This window comes from Thrips palmi, unplaced genomic scaffold, assembly GCF_012932325.1.
Source record: "Thrips palmi isolate BJ-2018 unplaced genomic scaffold, TpBJ-2018v1 HiC_scaffold_16, whole genome shotgun sequence".
Lineage (NCBI taxonomy): Eukaryota > Metazoa > Arthropoda > Insecta > Thysanoptera > Thripidae > Thrips > Thrips palmi.
In genome coordinates, this window is record NW_023144625.1 from 9,559,247 (window position 1) to 9,583,530 (window position 24,284).

At 60.0% G+C, this 24,284-nt stretch overlaps 3 protein-coding genes across 4 annotated transcripts in view; 1 reads left to right on the top strand and 2 right to left on the bottom strand.

The window, feature by feature from the left end:
• Nucleotides 1–209: 209 nt before the first annotated feature.
• Nucleotides 210–2,913, bottom strand: LOC117642315 (zinc metalloproteinase nas-4-like). Of its 2 annotated transcripts, none has more exons than XM_034380388.1 (6): nucleotides 2,864–2,913; nucleotides 2,349–2,771; nucleotides 1,917–2,039; nucleotides 1,647–1,829; nucleotides 1,241–1,374; nucleotides 210–397 (listed from the first exon to the last, which is right to left on the bottom strand). In XM_034380388.1, the coding sequence occupies exons 2-6, from the start codon at nucleotides 2,692–2,694 to the stop codon at nucleotides 290–292; spliced, it is 894 nt and encodes a 297-aa protein (XP_034236279.1). In that variant the 5' UTR covers nucleotides 2,695–2,771; nucleotides 2,864–2,913; the 3' UTR covers nucleotides 210–289. The 2 variants fall into 2 exon arrangements, with proteins under 2 accessions (XP_034236279.1, XP_034236280.1); XM_034380389.1 differs by lacking the exon at nucleotides 210–397 and adding an exon at nucleotides 411–560.
• A 1,032-nt stretch (nucleotides 2,914–3,945) lies between these two features.
• Nucleotides 3,946–6,117, top strand: LOC117642598 (ubiquitin recognition factor in ER-associated degradation protein 1). The gene is made up of 7 exons (XM_034380903.1): nucleotides 3,946–4,123; nucleotides 4,536–4,650; nucleotides 4,743–4,897; nucleotides 4,982–5,254; nucleotides 5,348–5,472; nucleotides 5,556–5,712; nucleotides 5,801–6,117. Exons 1-7 carry the CDS (start codon nucleotides 4,121–4,123, stop codon nucleotides 5,870–5,872), a joined length of 900 nt encoding a protein of 299 aa, XP_034236794.1. The 5' UTR covers nucleotides 3,946–4,120; the 3' UTR covers nucleotides 5,873–6,117.
• A 123-nt stretch (nucleotides 6,118–6,240) lies between these two features.
• Nucleotides 6,241–24,284, bottom strand: part of LOC117642597 (D(4) dopamine receptor) — a 42,388-nt gene continuing 24,344 nt past the window's right edge. Inside the window, exons 3-7 of the mRNA XM_034380902.1 lie at nucleotides 9,909–10,299; nucleotides 9,493–9,828; nucleotides 8,203–8,921; nucleotides 7,745–7,944; nucleotides 6,241–7,640 (exon numbers count right to left, since the gene is read on the bottom strand). Of these exons, the coding sequence (XP_034236793.1) occupies nucleotides 7,400–7,640; nucleotides 7,745–7,944; nucleotides 8,203–8,921; nucleotides 9,493–9,828; nucleotides 9,909–10,284 (1,872 nt within the window). The 5' untranslated portion in view covers nucleotides 10,285–10,299 and the 3' untranslated portion in view covers nucleotides 6,241–7,399. The remainder of the gene's footprint in view (nucleotides 7,641–7,744; nucleotides 7,945–8,202; nucleotides 8,922–9,492; nucleotides 9,829–9,908; nucleotides 10,300–24,284) is intronic.

The following is a 24,284-nucleotide window of genomic DNA, read 5'->3' on the forward strand; positions in this document are numbered from 1 at the left end:
GGAGGCGGCTAAAACTCCAGACGCGTTTTGAGCCCCAGAGTCGCTAAACAGGGCTCGAACCGAACGTGTGACCCCACCAATGGATTCCTCGGACGAAGAGCAATCCATTGGTGGGATCACACGTTCGGTTCGAGTCCCATTTAGCGACTCTGGAGCTCAAAACGCGAGTTTTGGCCGCCTCCACCGGTCTTCTGGCCCACTGTGCTCCGTCGAGGACCCTCCTCTTCTTCTCCTGCTCCAGCGCGGCCGGTCTCAGTCGTTGGCGCGCCGGGCGGCGTCGGGGAGGCGCTCAGTCCTCCAGCATGGTCTTGCTGCCCACGCACTTGTACATGGTCTGGAGCTTCTTGATGTCGCCGGCGCTGAAGCCGTCGCGCTGGCCGAGCTCGCCGCCGTAGCCCTGCGCGACCACCACACACATTACTCGCACGCTGTTGGCGCTGCAGCGCCGCAGCTCACAGGCCGGACGTCCTGCCCGAGCACTTGTACATGGCGCGCAGCTTCTTGATGTCCCCCCGGCTGAACCCGTCCCTCTGCCCCATGGTGACCCCGCCGCCGCCAACCTGCGGTCAGCCAGGGCTCAGTGCTGCCAGCACTCAAAAATCCTTGCAAAGTATTCTCGGGCATCGTATTGCAAACTCTCTTACAAACTATCTTCTTTGCATTGCGAAGTATTTCTTTGCAACTTGCAAAGAAAATGCTTTGCAACGTTACTAACCAATGCTTCGCAACGTTGCAAACGTTTTTCTTTGCAACTTACGAACTATTTCTTTGCAATGCGAAGAAAAAAGTTCGCAAGGGAGTTTGTAATACAATGCCGGAGAATACTTTGTACTGAAAAGTACTTTTCTTTGCAAGCTTTTCTGAGTGAGATGCAGGCGAAAATTGCCTCCACGGAACGGTGTCGAAAGGGTTGCCAACCTCAGCTTGCGTGCCAGGCAACCTCTCGGTGGCGAAGGCAAGACATTGCTTAGAGGCAGGCTGAGGTTGCCATCCTCAGCTTGCGTGCCAGGCAACCTCTCGGTGGCGAAGCCAAGACTGCTTAGAGGCAGGCTGAGGTTGGCAACCCCGCGGCAACCCTTTCGGTGCATACTTGTGGGAATTTTCGTCCACTTCCGAGGCAGCACTGTTCTGCTATCGAAAGACCCATTTCTTCCACCCCTCCCAAGGCATTATGGAAGCAGGGGGAAAGAAAATGAGGAAATGTCCGCCCGGCCGGGAGTCGAACCCGAGCTCTCCTTACCCTGGCAGAGATGGTGTCCGCGCCGTCCTTGGTGAAGGCCTTGGCCGAGTAGTGCATGACGCTGCGGTAGTCGTAGTTGACGCCCTGGCCGTCCGTCGTCGACTGGTCGGCCTTGTCGAAGTTGTTGTTACGACCTGCAAACCAACGGATCGGACTCGTGAACGCGGGTTCAAATCCCACCCAAACCGTCGATTTTATTTCGGCTTTTTCTCGTTGCGAGGTCCGGACGAGGGGGGAACAGCTTCCCACATTCATTGTACAAAATTTGCCCACATTCCACATTCAGGTGGCAAAAACGCCTGTAAGTAGGCAACTGGCAAAAACGCAAAAAATCTTGCACAATCTTGCACATTCACACAATCATTGTAAACAAAATTTTACAGTGGGGCACCCCTCGGGTACGGACCTGACTGGATGTGCTGCCAGTTGATGGTGACGTAGGAGTCGCGCTCCCACCGGTTCTGCTCGTGCATGAAGCCCATGGCGTGCATCAGCTCGTGCATGGGCGTGCCGATCTTCGTCAGGCAGCCGGGGGACTGCAGGTTCACCTCCTGCCGCCCGGACACGCGGCCCACGGACGACCAGCACCCTGCGCCACAAAAAAAAAAAATTATTAATTATGAAACTTTAATAACTGTTTAATTTTGGTTTTCAACTAGCACCCCCAGCCACCAACCTGTGTTGCCGTTGGTGATGTACAGGTAGTCGTAGTCGGTGCCGCGGCGAGGCACGAACCGGATGCACGTGTGCTTGTGGTACTCCTCCATGGCGTTCAGGATCATCTGGCGGTCCGAGTTGGCTGTCGAATTCACCCGCAATTAGAAAGACCGAGCACTTTTGCTGCCGTCGGCGGGACGCGGAACGAGATCTCGAAGAGCACTCACAGAAGCCGTACGAGATCTCGAAGAGCACTTACAGAAGCCGTACGAGATCTCGAAGAGCACTCACAGAAGCCGTACGAGATCTCGAAGAGCTCTTACAGAAGCCGTACGAGATCTCGAAGAGCACTTACAGAAGCCGTACGAGATCTCGAAGAGCACTTACAGAAGCCGTACGAGATCTCGAAGAGCACTTACAGAAGCCGTACGAGATCTCGAAGAGCACTTACAGAAGCCGTACGAGATCTCGAAGGGGACGACGGCGCCGGGCCAGCGGGCGGAGGGCGCCTTGAGGCCGTTGCGGCCCAGGCCGGCGTTGGCGGCGCCCTTGTTGGTGAACAGGATGTCGCCCTGCGTGTACTCGCCCAGCTCCTCGGGGTTCATGCCGGACTCGGGCTTGAACGACTTGACCAGCTCGCCCGTGCGCTCGCTGGGCTCGCCGTAGATGGCCGCGCCGAAGCTGGTGATGAGCTTCCAGAAGGCGGTGCCGTCCGCCGGCACGGGGTAGGCGTGCAGCGGGCCGGGCTGCGCCAGGGCCAGCACCAGCACCGTCACCACGGTCTTGGCCAGCGCCATGCTGCTGCAGAGAAGACCGGCTTGACGAGGACGTCCGACGTGCGGCTGGTTCGGCGCGGTGGCTGCTGCGGACTTCCCTGCAGACAGCCGTCGGTCACTCTGTCTCTCTCGCACTCCTTCGGGACGCAGCAAAGAGATAAAGAAGGCAGATCGCGCGCATAGCACTCACCGTGGACTCTCCTGAGCGGGTGCGGGGCGCGCTGCGGCGGCCGGGACAGGTGTCGGCCGAGTGAGGAGCTTTTCCGGCGCCCCGGCCGGATATATAGACGGCGGCATGGACACGTGGAGGCATGGCGGCGAGGTGCAGGGCGGGTCCGTCCAGCCCCGGCATGGCCCGGCATGGCCCGGCATGGCCCGGCATGGCCCGGCATGGCCCGGCATGGCCAGCCGGTAATTGGTTTCGGTTTTCCAGGAGCCCGTCGTCGCCCTCGCCCCAAGTCGAGTGGCGCGGGACTCCGCCCGGAAGACAGGCGCCGGAACATTCTGTGACTCATTACTTGGAAAAGTCCAAGGTGGCGCGGCGCGCCCCCGCCCGGAGCCACCGCCGCCGGAGTCACCGCCAGTGTTCTGTCCCTCTCGCACCCTCACGGATCGCCCCTCGAGTGCGAGAGAGACAGAGCGGCGAACCGCTGCGCTGAGTCCCGCTCGGCGCGCGAATCCAGCCGGCGGGGAGGCGCCCTCGCCTTTGTCCTGCTATGTCGCCTGGATGGAATGGAACACCGAGGAACAAGCCCATTACCCGGGACTTCCCCCCGGACGGCCTACAGTGTCGCAACTCGCGGGTGGTCGCGGCGGACTTACGCGGCTCTGCGGCCGGAAGCGCCCCCGCGATAGGAGTGGAAGCGATGACCGTCCTGACGAACCACTCAGGAGGCGCCGACAGGCCGGAATAAGGAATAAGGCACCAGCCGCGGCCGGCCGGCCACACATCTTGGGGACGACCTGTTTTGCACCCAACACAAGTTTCAATTATCACAGTCTTTTGTTTTTCCTTCTTTAACAATTTTTGTTTTTGCTGACGAAGAAAAATAAAAGTGTTTTTGAAACAAAACAAGTAAGGTAATTGGACCAGAAATTGAAGAGTATGACTTTTGCTCGATGTTATTTTTGAACGGACGCGATTTGGTCGATTTGGCGAGCTGCAGGGATGCGGGTCCGTTCCGTTCGGCGCTTGAATTCAAAAGTGGCGGGGGAAACAGCTGCTTGGCCTCCTACTTCCGCAACCCCCACCCCCCTTGTCTTTCCCTCTCTTTCGCACAGGCTGACGTTATTTATACTTTCGTCTGTTTCTCTCCTCACATCTGATTGTTTGGCACTGTCCTTAGCGTTTCGCCGTCTGCTGGGACTGTGTAGCCGATTTTTGAGAAATTTTATGGTTTTTACTTTTATATTTACGACCAAATCCAAGTAATACCGACACACCAAGATGGTAATTATTTTTTCTAAATGCATTCCGCTGATTCATTGACGGTTTCTAGGTTATGTTGCTATTTGTTTTCTCCCCAATCTGACAAAGAATCATTATAGTTTGTGCTTCATGATGGCCAATTCCTCGTCTCCAGTTTCATTGAAATGATTGTTGGCCTTTGTTTTGCCTGGCCATTACGTTTTCTCATTTTAAGAAAATTTTTATTGACCTCCTGCAAGTGTCATTCATCCAAGGGGACATTCTTTAGTTAAGCTGCTTTGTTTTTCACTATGGTCAGTTCATTTACTGTGTTGGAGTCCTACTTTAGTGTGGCCCTTTGTTTTACTTTGTTTCGCCAGGGTCCTTGGGAATTATGCTCGGCTAATGTGCTGTCATAAGCCATCTGTTAGTTATGACATATCCTTTGTTTCAGTTCGGGTTTAACATGTTTCCGGAGACCCTTCGGCCCTTCAATGTGCAGTATAAATGTTTTTCCGTTTCAATGTTGCCTGGGAATGAAAGAGATGATGTTGAGCGAGGCGGCAAAAGTACGTACTGAGAAGAAGTAAACTGTTCTCTTTGAAAATACATATTTTGTAAGCTATTGCTTTAATATCGTTGTAATTTTTTAAAATTACAGTTATAATGCCCCCATCAGCTCTTGATCAACTAACGCGGCTCAACATTAACTATCCTATGGTTTTCAAGCTGACAAATAGAAAAACAGAACGCATCACTCATTGTGGTGTTTTAGAATTTGTAGCTGATGAAGGGAAAGTTTACTTACCTCACTGGGTTAGTCATTAAACTCTTTTTCTTTACTAATCTGTTTCCATTTTAATCTTTTGCTTTGATGATCAAAAATGTTCCTTGTTTCAGATGATGCACAATCTTTTGCTTGAAGAGGGAGACTTCCTCAATGTAGAGAGCACACATTTGCCTGTAGCAACATTTTCATGCTTTCAACCACAGTCTGTTGATTTTCTAGATATTACAAATCCCAAGGCTGTGTTAGAAAATGGACTCCGTTCCTTTGCATGTCTTACTAAAGGAGATGTAATAGCCATCAAATACAATGACAAAGTGTATGAACTTTCTGTCTTGGAAACGAAACCCGGACCTGCTGTTGTCATTATCGAATGTGATATGAACGTAAGCTTTTAAAGTTTTTTGTGAAATTGTGCCACACACCACCTATTGATTGATGTAGAAAATTTTTAACATAAGACTTTATAATGCTTCCAGGTTGACTTTGCTGCTCCTGTTGGATACAAAGAGCCAGTACGGAATCAAGAAGAAATGCAGGTTGATCCTGCAGAACTAATGCCAGAACCCACTGGATTCATTGCTTTCAAGGGTGAAGGAAATAGGTAAAATGATAGGTTTTGTTGGCTCTTTCTCTTTCCTTAACTTTAAAAAAAAAATTATTTTCATGAAACCAAATATTCTACAGGCTTGATGGCAAGAAAAAGAAGACAACCTCTATATCTGAGGAACCTCCCGTTGCTAAACCAGTTCCATACCAAAGGGGCATCCCTGATTACAACTACCAAATTGGCACTCTTAAGTTTTTGAGGAATTCCAAACCAGCTTCATCCAAAGATCCCAATGTAAGACTTTTCTATTATTCTTACCTTGTCTCAATCATTTGATTCTGTGAATGAAGTTTGCTATTTCGTCTATATACCTATGTTGCAGGCTGAAGATGGCAGTGAAGAGTTTAAGGCATTTGGTGGTGCAGGCAACTCACTCCGGAGCAAAAAAGCGTGATAATGACCAGCTGTGATTAAATTTTGTATAATATTTCGTTTGCCCTGATACTTTGTAAATGCTGAATGCTTGTCATGTCACAATTTTGTTCATAGTTTGTAATTAATTATTCTTGTGTTTATGTTTTGTTTTGTTGCTGACGTTCATGTTGATTATTCATCAACCAACTATTTATATGTGAATGAATAACAATTAAAAATTGAAGGGTATTGTGAGGCTTTTACAATACCAAGTCAAGCAATGTATCATATAATTTTTAATTTTCTCGAGCTTTCCTACCATTTGCAGTTCTTGTTAGTCAACGAACATGTTGTGTAATGGTCTGCAAATTGTGACACGGACGTTTTAAAATAACGTTTAACAACTTATCATGTTTCTTAAATAAATTTATTTTTGACAAAAATATTATAAATTTGGGGAGGGAGTAGGACAAGGATGGGTCAATTTTGTAGTTTGTGAACATGCTTGATACTTTTCATTTACACAGCTAAACTTTGTCATGTTCACCTGGTTTACAGGATTTAGTTAACAAGCCTTACTCTAAGACATTTCAAGAACAAAGAACAATTATTATGTACACGTATCAATGCTAATTATCACAGTATTCATTTAATCACAAACTTAGTGTTTGTGAGAGCAATGCCTAGTGTAAAAAATGAATGAATGATCCCCCATTGAAGCTGAAGCAAATGGCCCCTGAGATTGTTTATGCCCTTGAGGCACATGAGATGCAAAATTTCTTCTGGTATAGATGTAGTTTAAGATCTTCAAGGAAAATAACATTTCTCTCAGTTTAAGTCTGTACATAATTTGAGATATTCATCAGACTATAAACATGGGAAAGAAATTGATTACCTCTCCAAAATAATATTATTCAATTAAACTATGACTAGTGATCCCATGTAAGAGTTATGAGATAATATTCTCCATTTGGCTCTTTATCCAAAAGTTGGATAAAAATAGCAGGTTTTTGAGAATACAAGTACAGCCAGAAGTCGCCTGTTATTCTCACATGAAGACATGGAAAAGTCAGACAAGTTCGGTTGTTTTGGGGGTTAAACAGAATCAAATACAAAGCACACAACAAACACGTGTATAGTCAGAAAGCGGTCACATGACAGACAAACAGTTGGAGCACATCGAGAGGCCACCTTTCAGACGCTTTCGTGATTGTCGGGGGGCTTCTGAAGAGAAACAGAACAGATCTAAGAAGACAACAGCAGAACACGCCAAGGCAAGGCTCACAACGGAGGAACACCGCAGTCATTAATATCACTTGTGCATCTTGAGGACCAAACAGTTTAATATCATTGGGCAAAAAGTCCTTGGCACTAGAATGGCACGGCCGCGGCCTCGGGTCGCGGGGCGAGCTGCTCTCCTGTCGAACGATTCCACCGCCCGCACTCCTCGCGCTCTGTCTCTCTCGCATTCATGGGGCGCCCCGTACAGGTGCGAGAGAGACAGAGCGACGAAAACGACTCTCCGAGTCGGTCAGTCTGCAGCGCTGGCACACTGGCAGCGCTCCCCTCACTCGTCCGCGGTGTCGGTAGAGAGCGCGGAGCCCTGCGACGAGGACGCCCCCGACGAGAAGGAGCTGCGGGCGGTGTCCACGGCCAGCGCCGAGGCCAGCGCGTCCTCGGGCAGCAGGTGCGCCGACCACAGCGGCACTCCGGGCGACGTCGCCGGCAGCAGCGACACGGACACCGTCAGGGCGCTGGCGTCGTCGTCGCCGCCCTTGCCGATGCCCGAGATCGTCAGGGCCGACGTGCTGTGAGGGAGAGAGATGGGTAAGTGAATGCGGTTCAATCATCATCAGGCAGAAGCCGGCGGGGGTAGAGGTTCGTTTCACGTCGTCTTGTCCACGTCGCCTACCTGTCCGACGGCGTGCTGCAGTCCTCGGCCAGGCTCGCCATCAGGTTGTGGGGGAGCAGCCTCCGCGCGCTGCCGCCCCCGCCCCCCGCGCCGCCGTTCACCTGGAGGCGGCTCTTGCTCTTGATGCCGGACGCCCCCAGGGTGCCGCGGCCGCGCTCCAGCGAGCCCTTGCGACCGCGCGGGCACAGCATGCGCCGAACCTGGAGAGCAACGAGAAGAGTTAGATAATCCACGGGGTGGCACAGTGGGCCAGAAGACCGGTGGAGGCGGCCAAAACTCAAGACGCGTTTTGAGCTCCAGAGTCGCTAAATAGGACTCGAACCGAACGTTTAACCCCACCAATGGACTGCTCTTCGAACGAGGAATCCATTGGTGGGGTCACACGTTCAGTTCGAGTCCTATTTAGCGACTCTGGAGCTCAAAACGCGTCTAGAGTAGACGGGCGGGGCACTGCGCACCTCTTTCTGCACGCGGCGGTTCCGGAAGGCGAACAAGCAGGGCGAGATGCAGACGGCGGCGGCGAGGGCGGCCAGCGCCAGGGCGTCGAGGTGGCGCGGCAGGGCGGGCGAGGCCAAGGGCGAGGCCCTGCCCGGCGTGGCGGGCCGCGGTAGCGCGGCGTGCAGCACCAGCACGGCCACGTAGGGCGCCCAGCAGCCCAGCGCCATGACCACCACGATGGCGGACACGCGCGCCGCACGGCCCTCCTCGCGGTAGCGGAACAGCGACGCGTTGGAGATGCGGCAGCGCAGCGACGACACGAGCCACGCCGACGCCGAGCGCACGGGCAGCGTCGGCGGGGAGATTGTGACGGTGACGGCGTGCGCGTGCGGGCAGCTGCTGCGCCGCCGCTCCGACCGCGGCGGCATCATCATGCCCGTCGTCGTGGAGGACGACGCCGAGCTGGTCTCGGCGCGCTCCGCCTCGCCCGCCGCGGACGTGAGCGAGCTGCGGCGGCTGGCGGGCAGCTGGAGGTGCTGGTCCACGGCCGCGGCTGCGGCGGCCGCCTCCATGGCCGCGGCGTCCATGACGGGCGCGCTGCGGCTGACGGGCAGGCCTGGCGGCGTGGCCCGGCTGTGGCCGCTCAGAAAGCTCGTCGGCGTGGGCCCCACCCCCACGCAGCGCACCCCGCACTCGGAGCAGCTGGACTCGGGGGGAGGCGTGGACGGCGCCACGGAGCCTGCGAACACAGCCAAGGAGACTCATTAGACCAACGCGACCAACATAAAACACATCAGATGCGACACGGAAGGTCTTCCCCGAGAGGGAGTCGAGGGATCTGCGAGCCTTCCGAACAGTCGCTTCGTCGCTCTGTCTCTGTCGCTCTCACGGCACGGGGCGTCCCGTAGGTGCGCGAAAGAGGGAAAGAGGCAGAGTCGACGAAACAACTCTTCAGATTCGCTCGGCTGAAGGTAAACGCGCAGGCCAGGCGTCGCCGGCGTCGCCAGGCGTGGGCACGGCGGCCCGGGAATGTGAGGGCCGGCCGGGCCGGCAGAGGCAGGACAGGTGCAGTGTAGGTACGCGTGGGAGTGCGAGAGGGAGAGGAGCGTTGGAGCAGGCGGCGGCAGCGCCCGCGGAGTAGGCCGCCCGCACGCATGGCGGCCGCTGCGTTGCCTACCGCCCGCAGCGCAGGCGGACTCGGCACGCCGCTTGGCTTCTGGCTCGGCTTGCCACGCGATAACCACACGTGTCCCTGTGGCGGGCCCGGCCCGGCGGGCTGTCCCTGGACCTGGACTCGCTCCTACACTCACCTGAGCCGTTGCGCCGCGTCCGCTGCGAGTTGCGGTGCGCCGCGCTGTAGATGGACACGTAGATCCAGCAGAGCGCGGCGAACGGGATGACGAAGACGACGACGGCGAACACGCCCGCGTACACGCGCCGGTACAAGGACACGCCGTCCTGGTCGCCGTCGGGGAGGTCGCGCAGCCCGCAGGAGGCCCACAGGCCGGCGCCGCGCGGCTCTAGCGCGCCCAGGATGCCGGCGAGCAGCGCGCACAGCCAGGCCGCGGCCAGCATGGCCACGCTCCGGACGGCGTCCACCTTGGAGTGGTAGCGCAGCGGGTCCACCACGGCGTAGTACTGGTCCACTGCGGGGGCAAGAAACCAACGGTTAGTCGTTTGCACGGAGTGCGAGAGAGAAACTCGTGGCACGCAGTGTACTACACACCCGCGATGAGCAGCACGCCGAGGATGGAGGCGGTGCAGTAGCCGGCGGCCACGCCCTCGCTGATGGAGCACAGCGCCGAGCCGCCCGCCATGGACGTGGCGCTGTCCAGCAGCAGCAGCGGCAGCAGCGACGCGCACGCCACCAGGTTCACCACGAGCAGGTTCATGACGAAGCGGTTGGACAGCGTGCGCAGCCCCGGGCCGCGGCAGAAGGCGACCAGCGCGAGGGCGTTGGCCGCCGCGCCCAGGAGCAGCAGCAGCAGCAGCAGCCCGCGCCCGGACCACAGCAGCACCGCCACGAGCGTGTCCTGGTCGTCGTCGGCGTGCTGGGGGTCCCCGTGGACCGCCCCCGCCGCGGACTCCGTCTCGCCGGCCATGCCATAGGTATCAGGCTGGAAGCAGAACAAGTGCACGTTTGAGAACGGGGTCACTTTGCAGTGGACAGTCAGCGGCAGTGGGTCGAAGCCCCTGCAGCGTAGGCACACACGCGGCATGCGCGCGCGGCGGGCTGGCCTACCCCGCCAGGCTGTCCGCCCCGAGGTGCCCCGCGGTGGCGAAGCCCGAAGCGAAGTGGGTCGGCAGTGCAGTGGGCGCGACGCGACGCCACGCGGCCCTCCTTTGGCCTCTCGACGTAACGGCGTCACCGGCTGCACTGGCCGCGCCACTGACAAGGCAGCGCCGTGGCGACGCCGCCGTGCCGTGGTCCGCATGCCGAGCGCCGCCAGCGCCGCCCGGACGCCGCCGCTCTTCCGTTTCCGCCCCGAGCGGCAGAGTCGCTTTCGTCGCCCCGTCTCTCTCGCACTCATGGGGCGTTCCGTACAGGTGAGAGAGAGACAGAGCGACGAAAACGACTCGCCGGTTCAGTCTGCACATCGCAAGCAGCCCGTCGTCAAGCCCGGGGCAAGGACGCCCTCGCGGCGGTGGCCAGGCGCAGGCGGGCTGCCGTCTGATTCCGAACACTGCTTCGTCACTCTGTCTCTCTCGCACCGCCCCATGAGTGCGAGAGAGACAGAGCGACGAAAGCAGTGCTCGGAATCAGACGGCAGCCCCACCCGGCGCCATTCGATGCGACGCTGGGCGACGCCGTCAACTGGAGTCAATGGGTATTCCTCCCCCGGGCCGAGGCCGCCGCCGTCTAGTCGCCGCGGTGCTGGTGGGGGCAGCGAGTGGCCGCAGGAAATGCATCAGCTCGCCTGATCGATTCGTCACTGTCTCTCTCGCACCCCAAGCGGACGCCCCATGAGTGCGAGAGAGACAGAGCGACGAAACGATCCTTTCGGAATCAGGCGTCAGATCGCCATCGCCGCCACGCCCCGCCGGCTCGCGCGCAGCCAGCCAGGCCAAACCGGCAGGCGGGCGGCAGGCAGGCTGCCAGGAAGACTGGCGGCAGCCGTCTGATTCCGAACACTGCCTCGTCGCTCTGTCTCTCTCGCACCCCGACGGACCGCCCCATGAGTGCGAGAGAGACAGAGCGACGAAAGCAGTGTTCGGAATCAGACGGCAGGAGCCAGGCAGGAGCAGGTCGGGCTGGGATGTCATTATCTCTGATGGGGTACGAATGGACTCGTTAGCAAGGCGTTAGCGCGCGTTAGCGAGCGTTAGCGCCACCACGCACCGCCGCCTCCAATCGGTTCCCGGCGCCGCGGCTCGGCTCGACACGGCGCGGCGGCAGATCGCGCGTGTGCGCAGGGTCTAATCAAGCCTGCAGGCGTCTAGCCTCGCGGCGTGCCGCGGCGTGGCGCGGCATCCACCGTCTCGTCTGTCGAAGGGGAACAATGTGGACGCGGACACAAAGCGCCTGCGAACGGGGTCACTCACTGACACCGCGGCCGCGAGCGGCAGCGGCTATAGCGCGCCGCACAGTGGGCCAGACGACCGGAGGAGGCGGACAAAACTCTAGACGCGTTGTGAGCTCCAGAGTCGCTAAATGGGCCTCGAACCGAACGTGTGACCCCAATAGGTTGCTCTCCGAACGAGGAATCCATTGGTGAGGTCACACGTGCGGTTCGAGGCCCATTTAGCGACTCTGGAGCTCAAAACGCGTCTAGAGTTTTGTCCGCCTCCACCGGTCTTCTGGCCCACTGTGCGCCGCCAACCAAGCCGCCGGCACCGGCGGCGGCCGGCCGGGATGGGATTATTGCGCCGCTCAGCGAAATCCAATATTGGCGTCCAGTTTCTCTTTGATCGGATTATCAGAAACGCGGCCGGACCGTCACGTGTGGGTTCCGCGTGACGAGTGTGGGAACCGCGTGACAGTGTGTGTGCCACGTGACGGGTGTGGGAAAAGAGTGTGGGTGCCACGTGATAGTAGTGTGGGTGCTCGGAGACGGCCTGCCGAATGGCCGGTGACCGCGGCAGGGTACTCAGCAGTGACGACGAGTGACGAGGGCAGGACACCCGCTGCCCGGCAACACCCGGCTGGTTTGTCCGGGCGCGGCGCGCACGTCGGAAGCGCCTTCGCGAAGGACTCAAAGAGCGCCGAGAGCGTCACAGTGGACGGCACCGCGGAGCCCGCCTAGCGACAAGTACACTCCGCGCCAAAACCACAACGGCGCCCCCCTCGTGACACCCGGACGAAAGTAAAGTGCCACGCCTGCTGACTTTGAATGGCGCGCTCCGCCCGCTCCCCGCTCTGTCCGCGGCACTGAACTCTGTGCTCGACTCGTCGCGCTGCTGCGGAAGGACGGGCGCCGTGGTCACCGAGGTGGTCACCGAGGTGGTCACCTAGGAGGTCACCGAGGTGGTCACCGAGGTGGTCACCGAGGTGGTCACCTAGGAGGTCACAGAGGTGGTCACCGAGGAGGTCACCGAGGCGGTCACCGAGGTGGTCACCGAGGTGGTCACCTAGGAGGTCACCTAGGAGGTCACAGAGGTGGTCACCGAGGAGGTCACCGAGGCGGTCACCGAGGAGGTCACCGAGGCGGTCACCGAGGTGGTCACCGAGGCGGTCACCGAGGTGGTCACCACCCGGGCAGACAGCGCCGAAGAATCTTCTCGTCGCTCCGTCTCCCTCGCACCTCGACGGGACGCGCTGCGAGCGCGACAGAGACAGAGCGACACGAGACTTCGGAGTCGCCCTGCAGGTGCAGAAGTGCGGCACCTGCTGCAAGAGCCGCGCCAGGCGATCCCAGCTGCCTCCGCAGTCCCTTGCAGTGGCCGGACGCGGTGGCGACGAGTGGCGACACACTTGCAGTGGGACGGAGGCGGTCAAAATCCCGGGCGCGTTTTATGCTCCAGAGTCGCTAATGGGACTTGAATCGATCGTGTGACCCCACCAATGAATTGCCCTCCGCACGAGGAATCCATTGGTGGCGTCACACGCTCGGTTCGAGTCCTTTTTAGCGACTCTAGCTCAAAAACACGTCTACAGTTTCGGCCGCCGGCGCCGCCGGGCAAATCGGTGACGTCGTGGGACCGCGCCGCGCCGCCACGGGGGGTCCCTTCGTTACACTGACGAGGTTTTTGTTTTGGCGGTCGCCCTCATTGGGCCGATGACGCTGTCGGCCGGTGCCCTTGAGACCTTGGGGCGGGCCCTTTATGTAAGTCCCCCAATCCTGCAGCCTCCATGGAAGCCTCCAGGCCTGCAGGCCACTGTGCCCGCGCAGGAAGGAACCCCGCGGAGCAGCGGGCCGACCTGCCGTGACTACCGGCCGACAGACAGCAAGACAGACGGACAGACCGACTCGTCCCGTTTGTATTCCTGCTGCACACTTCCCTTCGGGCACCTGGCTGCATCATTTGTTACCCCTACACTATAAAGTCCTTACAGATACCCGGAGTTCGTGCGTTGCCGCGCGGATAGGCCTGTGCAGTCATAAGACGGATGGAACTGAGTTCGTAAAACAGATGACTTTGGTCGTAATTCAAAGTTTTTGCAGTGTCCGAAACCGAAAAGACTCTACTGAAAAGACTTTACTAATAGATAAAAAGGATCTCAAGGACTGCCTGCCGCGCCTCAGCAGTGGTGACAATGGCAACAAAAAGAGGTGTGACTCTAGCCGCTTGTTTCCGTCTGTCCCTTCGATTCGATTCGCCTCGCCCGCCTTCCTGCCTTCCGGTGGCATCTTGCTTCCGGCCTTCCGGTCTTACAGTGGCGTCGCCGCATCGCCGCGACGCGCAGGGCGCCAGGGCTCGACGGCAACGGATCAGCGACCGCGGAGCCGCGGAGTCTGAGACCAGACCGCGTGGCCGGCATGGATGCAGCCGCACTTGCAGTGCAGGCCAACAGAACCGTGACGAAGCGGCCGGCGGCGCACAGTGGGCCAGAAGACCGGTGGAGGCGGCCAAAACTCTAGACGCGTTTTGAGCTCCAGAGTCGCTAAGCAGGACTCGAACCGAACGTGTGACCCCACCAATGGATTCCTCGTTCGGAGAGCAATCCATTGGTGGGGTCACACGTTTGGTTCGAGTCCCATTTAGCGACTCTGGAGCTCAAAACACGTCTATAGTTTTGTCCGCCTCCACCTGTCTTCTGGCCCACTGTGCGGCGGGGACTGGCACCACAGCATAGCGAGCACCGCGGACTCATTCCGTGAGTCACTCTGTCTCTCTCGCGCCCATACGGTACGCCCGGGCCGCCCCATGAGTGCGAGAGAGACAGGACGAGCAGCACGGTCCCACGAGAGACCGCAAGGCTGCACCTCGAGTCGTTCGCATTCGGTTCGGCACTCGCCATTTCAATGGAACAACCGCCGTCACAGGTTCCAAGAAAACTTTTCATTTTTCAGTGGCGTGCCGCGTGTGCTGTGTGTCCTGCCCGCGGCTACTCTCGGTCCTGGCGCGGAACAGTCCGCAGTGGGCCAGAAGACCGGTGGAGCGGCCAAAATTCGAGACGCGTTTTGAGCTCCAGAGTCGCTAAACAGGACTCGAACCGAACGAGTGACCCTACCAATGGATTGCTCTCCGAACGAGGAATTCATTGGTGGGGTCACACGTGGGTTGAGGCCCATTTAGCGACTCTGGAGCTCAAAACGCGTCTCGGATTTTGGCCGCTCCACCGGTCTTCTGGCCCACTGTGCAGCCTTGCCCCTTTATCCAGGACCAAACCAGCCGGCCCGGCTAAGCCCGGCCAGCCAGTAGTAATGAGAGATGAAGAACGGCGGCTGTGACAGCTGCAGTTGCTTACACAGCTGTCCCGCGGGCTGGAGCGCGCGGCGTGGCGTGCGTGTGTGTGTGCGTGTGTGTGTGTGTGTGTGAGTGTGTGTGTGTGCCCCATTCACTCGGCGGTTCAAACGGCAGGGGAGGGGAGGTGGGCGTCGTCTCCAAGGTCAGCCGTCAAGGCCGCGGGCGATCAGGGCGTGGCGGCGGAGCAACGACCAGGAGCATCACCGCCGCCGTCCTGACGCAACGAAGCGCCGAGCCGCCACTGCGCCGCCATCGCGCGGGGGAATCTGCAAACCCGCTTTCGCTCCTGCACACTGATTCCGTGAGTCGCGATCGTCGCTCTGTCTCTCTCGCACTCGTGAAGCGTCCCGTATGAGTGCGAGAGAGAGAGAGAGAGAGAGAGAGAGAGAGAGAGAGAGAGAGAGAGAGAGAGAGAGAGAGAGAGAGAGAGAGAGAGAGAGAGAGAGAGCGAGAGAGAGAGAGAGAGAGAGAGAGAGACGGAGCGTCGGAAGCGACTCTCAGATTCGGCCTCCTGCAGGGCGGCGGGCAGCCGAGTGAACGTTACCGATTTCGGGGCGTCAATGGCCGCCGCCACCACACTGCCATGGGGCCGCGGACTCTGGAGCGATGAGTCACGCCCCGACGGCTTGAAGGCTTGACGGCGGAGTGGCGCTGGCGTGGCGCGCACGTGCGAGCCCGTCGCGGAGTACAGCCCGCGGCGCGCCGCCACAGCGCCGCCGGAGCGCGCGCGCCAAGCCCTTCATTCGGCGGCCCGACCCGGGGCGGACTCGAACCCGCGACCTTGCCCTGCGCGTGCTGTGTGGCAACCGACGCGGCCAACGCGCAGCCAATCAGGCCGGCCAGTCAGGCAGCCAATTAGGGCCCTCGGCGCTCGGCCCGATCCGACCTAGCTTCATTGTCCCATTGTGGCGGTCGGCCGACTCACTCCGAGAGTCCCTGTCGTCGCTCTGTCTCTCTCGCACCTACACGGGACGCCTCGCGAGTCGGAGAGAGACGGACCGTCTTTCGGAATCAGTCCGCGGCCGAGGCAGCCCGAGGCAGCGGGCTTGTCAGTGGCGCCGGCCGCGGGGACGCGAACCGCTGGGCGGGCTGCAGCGGGACGCCGGCCGTGACGAGGACGAAGGCCTGCTGCGGCATGGCTGTGGCGCCCAGGGTGGCCGAAGGGCCGGGGTGTGACGTACGCGAAGCAGACCACCGCACAGCGTACTAGTGTACTCGACGGGGCGTATTTGTGTACTCGATGCGGCGTACTAGTGTACTCGACGCGGCGTTCGTATGCTAGTGTACCCGGCGCGGCGTACTAGTGTCATGGCGGTCGGTGTTCGAATACTAGTGTACCCGGCGCGGTGTACTAGTGTCCTGGCGGTCGGTGTTCGAATACTAGTGTACCCAGCGCGGCGCACTAGTCTCCTGGCGGTCGGCGTTCGAATACTAGTGTACCCGGCGCGGTGTACTAGTGTCCTGGCGGTCGGCGTTCGAATACTAGTGTACCCGGCGCGGTGTACTAGTGTCCTGGCGGTCGGCGTTCGAATACTAGTGTACCCAGCGCGGCGCACTAGTATCCTGGCGCTCGGCGCTCGTAGTGTACCCGGCGCGGCGTACTAGTGTATACACGCCGCGACCGCCCCGTGAGAACGCGCGGCACCGCGCTGACCGTTGCCCCTAATCCATATTCCCTGCAGCGCCGCGCCCAGCCCGCTCCGGCCGCCGCGGCCGCGGAGACCCTCGGCGACGACGGGGACCCTCGCCTCGGCGACGAGCAGCGGCCCCCAGCCAGGACTGCCCAGAATTCAGATAGGAAAGGCGGTCAATTTATGCTGAGCGCCAAGTCGCACTTTGCCTGAATGTGCTCGCGACCGCGACCCGGGAGGGACCCGGCGGGGACCCGGCTCGCGCTAACCCGCCGACTGGCCGCCGCGGCGCTCAGCATGGCTCAGCAGCATCGGCCACTTGTCCGCGTGTTCGGTGTGCTGGCTCGGCCCTGGTGGAGGGGGCTCGGTAAAGGTGACCTTCCGCGTTGAACACCAACCATGTGACAGGAGCCGAATGGCCCGGGTGGGCCCGGGCCTGTCCATGCCGCGCTGCCGCCGCGCCCCTGGGGCCGTAGACTCGCGTAGACTCGGCCCTAGGGCCTAACCCGCGCCGACACAGCCAAAAATTACGGCTTCATCCTCGATCCGGATTCTGTCGGGCACTGTCGTCACAGAGCTAGATGACACGGCAACAGTGACGCTGTCCGCTGGCCAAACACTCGCATTGCCTATTATTAAAGTCACGCGGCCTGTCTGCCTGCCTGTCGGTCTGTCCGTCGTCGGCCTCTCTCTCCCTTTCCCCACGATCGTTTACCCGCCATTACGTTTTGACTGTTTGGCATCCCCCTTCCCCTTCAGCACAGCTCGGAAAGTTCCGCCTTTCCGCGATAAGTGCCTGTAATAGAATCATTCAGCCGGCCTGGCTCTTCTCTCTCTCTCTCTCTCTCTCTCTCTCTCTCTCTCTCTCTCTCTCTCTCTCTCTCTCTCTCTCTCTCTCCTCTCTCCCTCTCTCTCCTCTCTCTCTCCTCCTCTCTCTCTCTCTCTCTCTCTCTCTCTCTCTCTCTCTCTCTCTCTCTCTCTCTCTCTCTCTCTCTCTCTCTGCCTTTCGCCAGATGACCCACAGGTCTCGGGGCCGTGACCAGGATCACCGGCCGCCCGGTGCAGACAGACCGCCACACTGTAGGGAAAAACACTCCATGTTGCATTCAGGGAAAACCCGCCAAATTAATTCTGCAATTACAAACGAGCTAATCAATCGACTTTCAAATATTTTGGCGCGCCGAATTCGCTGCCCGCGGCCCGCGGCCCCAGCAGCGCGCGGCCCTGTGCCCAAAGGCCCAAAGGTAGCCGCGCCCGCCTTTATGGGGCACGCCACAAAAGGTGCGCGTTTGCTGTGCGTTCGCACGTACGGGTGTCCGCCGGGGAAGTCCCCACCCACGGGCCGCCGCCCGCACAGTGGGCCAGAAGACCGAAACTCTAGACGCGTTTTGAGCTCCCAGAGTCGCTAAATGGGGCTCGAACCGGACGTGTGACCTTACCTATGGATTCCTCGTTCGGAGAGCAATCCATTGGTGGGGTCACACGTTCGGTTCGAGACCCATTCAGCGACTCTGGAGGTCAAAACGCGTCTAGAGTTTTGGCCGCCTCCACCGGTCTTCTGGCCCACTGTGGCCGGCCAGGCCGCCACCTCAGACCCACAACAGCCTGTTGATAGCACCGCCAGGGGGCAGCACCGCCACAGGCCACAGGGGGTGGCCAGCCGGTGGCGGCTGGGCCTCCGAAAGAAACAAGAGTTAAAAATACTCCAGCCGCGAACAACGGAACCGCGTCTAGATATCGGAACCCAGCCGAGCTAATGATGATAAAATGGTAACCAGGCGGCGGAGACGAGTCGGACACCAGCAGGGCGCTGGCCGGCCGGGCCGCCGCGTGGCCGGGCGACGACACGACGGCACGACGCACTGCTTGGCGACAGACAGATCTAGAGTGACGACCGGGCGGCGCAGGTTCAAGGAACAAGGTTGGAAAGGGGGGCGTGGCAGGGCACAGCTCGGCGGGGCCCCGCAGCAGCGCGCCGCCGCCCTTGGGGCCCGGACCGAGCCCTGCGCGCCTACTGCGCCTGCTGCTACTGCGGCGCGCCGCCGCCAGCAAGCTCACTGCTCCCTGCCGAGGACGGCCGGGCCGGCGAGGCTGTGCACGCCGGCGGCACGCCGGCACCACGCCCTGCAGCACGCCCTGCGCGTGGACGGCACGCCGGCCGCGCCAACAGGATGCACCGAGCCGAGTGCTGCTGCGCGAAAAGGAAGGCACGCGCGCCCGGCAGACTGATTGCGAGAGTCGTTTTCGTCGCTCTGTCTCTCTCGCACCCACACGGAACGCCCTACGAGTGCGAGAGAGACAGAACGACGAAGCAGTGTTCGGAATCAGTCTGCAGACGGCCGGACTCAGAGACGGCCGCGCGCGTCTCGGGGTCGGAAACGGCCGGGGAGCCGTCGTGCGGATTCTGGGGCACGGCGTGGCGGCCCTGACCTTGGCGACGTCGCCGTGGAGGTCGCCGCCCCGGCCCGCCTGCCTCTGACTGCCTGCAGCGACGCCCATCCATCCCATTACTGCACCGAGCACGGCGAGCATCGCACCAGGCAGCAAGCAGCCGGCCCACTTGACCCACATGTGTGTTTACCTCGCCCCGCCCCGCCCCGCCCCCACTATCGTCCGGTGCTCCTTCAACCCTGAAGCCGCCGTCCCGCCACGGCCGGCGTCACTGACCACCTCTTCCCAATGCACATTTATCTCGACGAGGAAAAAGCGCGAGGAGAGGTATGAGAAATTGACGTGTCGGAGTGACCAAGGACTCGCAACATCCTCCTCGCACATCCGGCGGCGTCCGTGCAAGTGTGTGTGTGTGTGTGTGTGTGTGTGTGTGTGTGTGTGTGTGTGTGTGTGTGTGGTGAGTGCACACGCGGCGCTAGACGGCGGGCGGGGGCGAGCGGTGCTGCAGGTGCGCAACACACAGCCAGCAACACAGCAGACAGCGCGGAGTGCGGCGCATCCTGCTCCTGCCTCCTGCCGCACAGCACAGCCTGGCCGGCCTGACCACTACACCGCGAGGACGAGGACGAGGAACAGCGAGGCAGCAAGGCGGTGGCGGAAAGGGAAACGCACAGTGGGGCCGCCGTTTCGGCGCGTTTCGCCGCGTTTCGCAAAGGCGGCGCTCTTGCTGCGCCACTGGAACGCAACACAACACTCTCTGGCAGCCGCCACACAGTGGACCAGAAGATCGGCGGAAGCGGCCAAAACCCTAGACGCGTTTTGAGCTCCAGTGTCCGCTGAACAGGCCTCCAATCGAACGTGTGACCTTACCTATGGATTCCTTGTTCGGAGAGCAATCCATTGGTGGGGTCACACGTTCGGTTCGAGTCCCATTAAGCGACTCTGGAGCTCAAAACGTGTCTAGAGTTTTGGCCGCCTCCACCGTTCTTCTGGCCCACTGTGCGCCGCATCACACGGACGAGTCTCCACTCCGTTCTCCAGCAACTGTCATATTTACAGTGGACCGACCCGACGACGACAGTGTCACGTCACATCGTCTAGTGTGTAGAGAGTCCAGTCCGGACGGCAAACTTTGCAAAGCCATTTCCCCGGCAAACGCAAACAAGGCGCTCCGTTCGCGCAAGGACGTCGTAAAGCTAAGCAAACGGCGCTTCAATTACAAATACACACACACACACACACAAACTCGCAAATCGTTCGCAAACACAAACGGAAAGATACAGTGTGTGTGGGAATTCTTTGATACACTGCGAAGAACATCTCCAACGCCTTCTCGACTCGAGTGCAGGGAAGAGAATGGCCTGATAAGAGCAAAAGAAGTCTTTGTCGTCTTCTTCCCCCCCTTTTTTTTGGTGAGTGGTTTTTCTTTGTCATTTCTAGACGCTGCTTTTTGCCACGGCTACTGCACGCGTATTCCGACTGCGCCCCGCCCCGTCCCGCCCCGCCCCGGCCTTGGGCCACTGCAGTGTAGTAGAGACAGATGCGCCCATTGAGTGTCTTCGGGAATCAATGGGCTGGGCCCGGCGTGGCCCGGCGCCACCGGTGCGTGGGCGGCGGAGCGTGGCGGCAATCTGTCACCTCACTCTCTCTCTCTCTCTCTCTGACTCTCTCACTCACGCTCTCGCCAACGCGGCACAGCGCGGCGGGCAGCAGCCGGAGCACTCGGGCGAACAGACGAATCGGCGCGACACCGCCCGCGGCACGGATTGGCGGAGTCCGACGGAGTGCACTGAGTCACCGTCCACAATCAGGGCGCTGGGGACGTCCTCGGGGAAGCGAAGCGCCGCCACCGTTCTGCAAAGCGGCAGAGCGCAGCGGCAGACCGCCGCTGCGGCCGTGCCCCGTCCAGCCCAGCCAGGCTCCACTGTTAGCCTATCAGTGGACTGATTCCGAGGGTCGCTTCGCTTCTCCGTCTCTCTCGCACTCATGGGCCGCGCCGTGCACGTGCGAGAGAGACAGAGCGACGAAACAGGCGGAAGATTCCTCGCGGCGCCTTATCACGTGACTCACACCTGCAGTGGAGCGACGCGGCGGAGACGTCTGCCTCTCCACTGCGAAAGCCGCACCGGCGGCACGGCCTGCAGCGAGGCGCGCAGCGCGCAGACAGCGGGGGCAATGTGGGCCCCGATGTGGGTCACTGGGCCAGCGCGGCCAACCCTCATCGCTCAGGGGGTGCCCTAGGCCCCCACGGCTCCCGCGATGTGGTGCTGATGGAGTAAAGAGCCCCATTTACGCCCCCCGCCAGTGTGTGCGTGCGTGTGTGTGAGTGCGTGCGCTTGTGACTGTGTGTGCGTGAGTTGCAGACACGCGTGCACCCCCCCCCCCCCCCTCCCCCCTCAAGGAGCCCCACTGCCCTGCATTCCCGCTCCTGCGGCAGGGCCACTGGCACTTCTTCCACTTCGTTTTCTTCTTCTCTCGCTTTCTATCTATCTAGCTTTCTTGGTTTATTCTGACAAAAAAAAAAGAAAAGAAAAACTTTAACGCTAACTTGAACTTGAAAGTAGATGGCCGGAAGGAACTTCACTCTAAATTATTATCTCGAAAAATAATGAGAGGCACGCTTGGGGTTCACCTGCGAAAACTAACTCAAAGCGACGGGCGGAAAAAAAGAAAACCACAAAACACCGCAGTGATTGTTATGTGGCATCATTCGGTCCTGGAGCGAAGGAACGAAAGTGATTGGTCGTGCGTGGGAACGCGGACGCATGGCGATGGCGAGACGCGACGTTGATGGCCGCGTTCACTGTCGTTCGCGGGGCGTTCGGGCGCCCTGCATTCCGAGAGTCGTTTCCGTCGCCCTGTCTCTGCCGCACTCGCGGGACGTCCTCGTGTAAGCGAGAGAGAGAGAGAGAGAGAGAGAGAGAGAGAGAGAGAGAGAGAGAGAGAGAGAGAGAGAGAGAGAGAGAGAGAGAGAGAGAGAGAGAGAGAGAGAGAGAGAGAGAGAGAGAGAGAGAGAGAGAGAGAGAGAGAGAGAGAGAGCGACAAAAACGACTCCTCGCGGAATCAGTCTGCGAGCGTCGCGAACTCGTAAACCGCGTCCCGGATTACGTTGCCGAAGAGAAGAGTGATGTGACCGGCCGGTCACCGCCACCGCCCACGACGCGGACGTGCACGCGAAGGCCGTGGCGCCCCTTTGGGGCCCCGACCGCCAGACTCTTGCTTTCGTCGGGCTAACGGCCGCGGCCGCGTTCGCCGCGTTCGCCGCGCTCCGGCCAGGGACTTCGGGACTTTCCACCGCTTTCCGCCACTCTCGGTTTATTCTCGCTTTCCGTGTTCCATTCGGACGGAAACGCGCTTCGGCGGCAGTGCAACAAAATAACAACGTGTCGGCTAGAAGCGCGTCGGCGTGTTGCTCCTGCGCTCCTCGCCGATGTCGACGGACAAGACGACCGCGGCTCAAGCTCAAGGAGACTGAAGCGAACGCCTGGAAGGTAGGCAATGCGCACACGGCTGTGCGGCGGGTTGCCTAACCGATGTGCTGCAGGCGGCAGCCTGGCGGGTAGGCAATGCAGACACGGCGGTGCGGCGGGTTGCCTAACCGACGTTCTGCAGGCGGCAAGGCAAGGGAACAACGCCCGGCGAGTAGGCAATGCGCACACGGCGGTGCGGCGGGTAGCCTAACCCAACACACTGCAGGCGTCACGGCCCTCTTCCTCCACGCGCCGCCAAAAAAGGCCCGGGCCACCTCTCGCCCCTTGACGGCGGCGAGCTAATCCTGGCGGCGTGCGAGACTGAGACCCGTCCGCGGCGTCCGCTCGCAGAAGCACCGCACCGACAAGGCAGTAAAGATAAGCAGCGCGGCAGCGCACTGACCTAGGACACGGCGGCGGCCTCGCCCCGCCCGCCTCGCCGCCCAAACGCGTCCGCGGTCCGCACAGTGGGCCAGAAGACCGGTGGAGGCGGCCAAAACTCTAGACGCGCTTTGGGCTCCAGAGTCGCTAAATGGGACTCGAACCGAACGTGTGACCGCACCAATGGATTGCTCTTCGAACGAGGAATCCATTGGTGGGGTCACACGTTCGGTTCGAGGCCTGCTTAGCGACTCTGGAGCACTGAACGCGTCTAGAGTTTTGGCGCCTCCACCGGTCTTTTGGCCCACTGTGCGGGCCCCGCTGCTCCCTGCTCGCCCTATCGGCCCATACCGGCCAGGGAAAGTGTTCGGCGTGGGCGGGGCCGAGCGGGCGGGCTGCGCGGCCCGTACCGTGCCCAGGCCGTGCCGAACGCTTTGACGGACGTGAGCCCCATTTTATGAGCGACATAAATAACCGTTTCGCGGAGCAAGCCGGATGCTCACGGATGCACGCCGGTCGCGTCGTTTCGGCAAGTCAGCCCCGCCGGGCGGCTTCGAAGGATCACGCTGTCTCTCTCGCACCGCGACGGCACTCCGCAAGAGTGCAAGAGAGAGAGAGAGAGAGAGAGAGAGAGAGAGAGAGAGAGAGAGAGAGAGAGAGAGAGAGAGAGAGAGCGACCGTTCGGAATCACTCCACAGGTCGCCGTCGTCGTCGCCGAGGTGCCGCGGCCACAAAGTTGCAAAGCAGGCAGGCGGCTGCGGCTGCTGGTGGGGAGAAAGGCGAGCTTGACCGCGACCGCGGCACCGCGGCACCGGGACGAGCGGAGCGCGCCGCGAGGAGGTCAAGCCGAGCCGGGCCACGCCGAGCCGAGCCGGGGCGCCTCGCTGCATAGCACACTGCATGGCGAGAGGTTTCCGTGCCAATGTCAAGAGCAGCACGACGACGGTGTGCATGGTCTTTAGCCCGTCCAGGCGGCGTGGCCACTTATGCCGGGCAGGACGCCGCGCGGCGTGCACGCCAACCAGGCCGCGACGCAAAAGGGCAGCCGAGCCGAGCCAAGCCGAGCAGCCTGACTCTTCAAGCCGCCGGGTGCCGGGCAGGCAGGCACTGCCAGGGCGCCGAAAAGGAGCGCACAGTGGGCCAGAAGACCGGTGGAGGCGGCCAAAACTCTTGACGCGTTTTGAGCTCGAGCTCCAGAGTCGCTGAATAAGCCTCGAACCGAACGTGTGACCCCACCAATGGATTCCTCGTTCGGAGAGCAATCTACAGGTGAGGTCACGCGTTCGGTTCGAGTCCCATTTAGAGACTTTGGAGCTCAAAACGCGTGCGGGATTTTGACCGCCTCCACCGGCCTCCTGGTCCACTGTGGAGCGGGCGCCC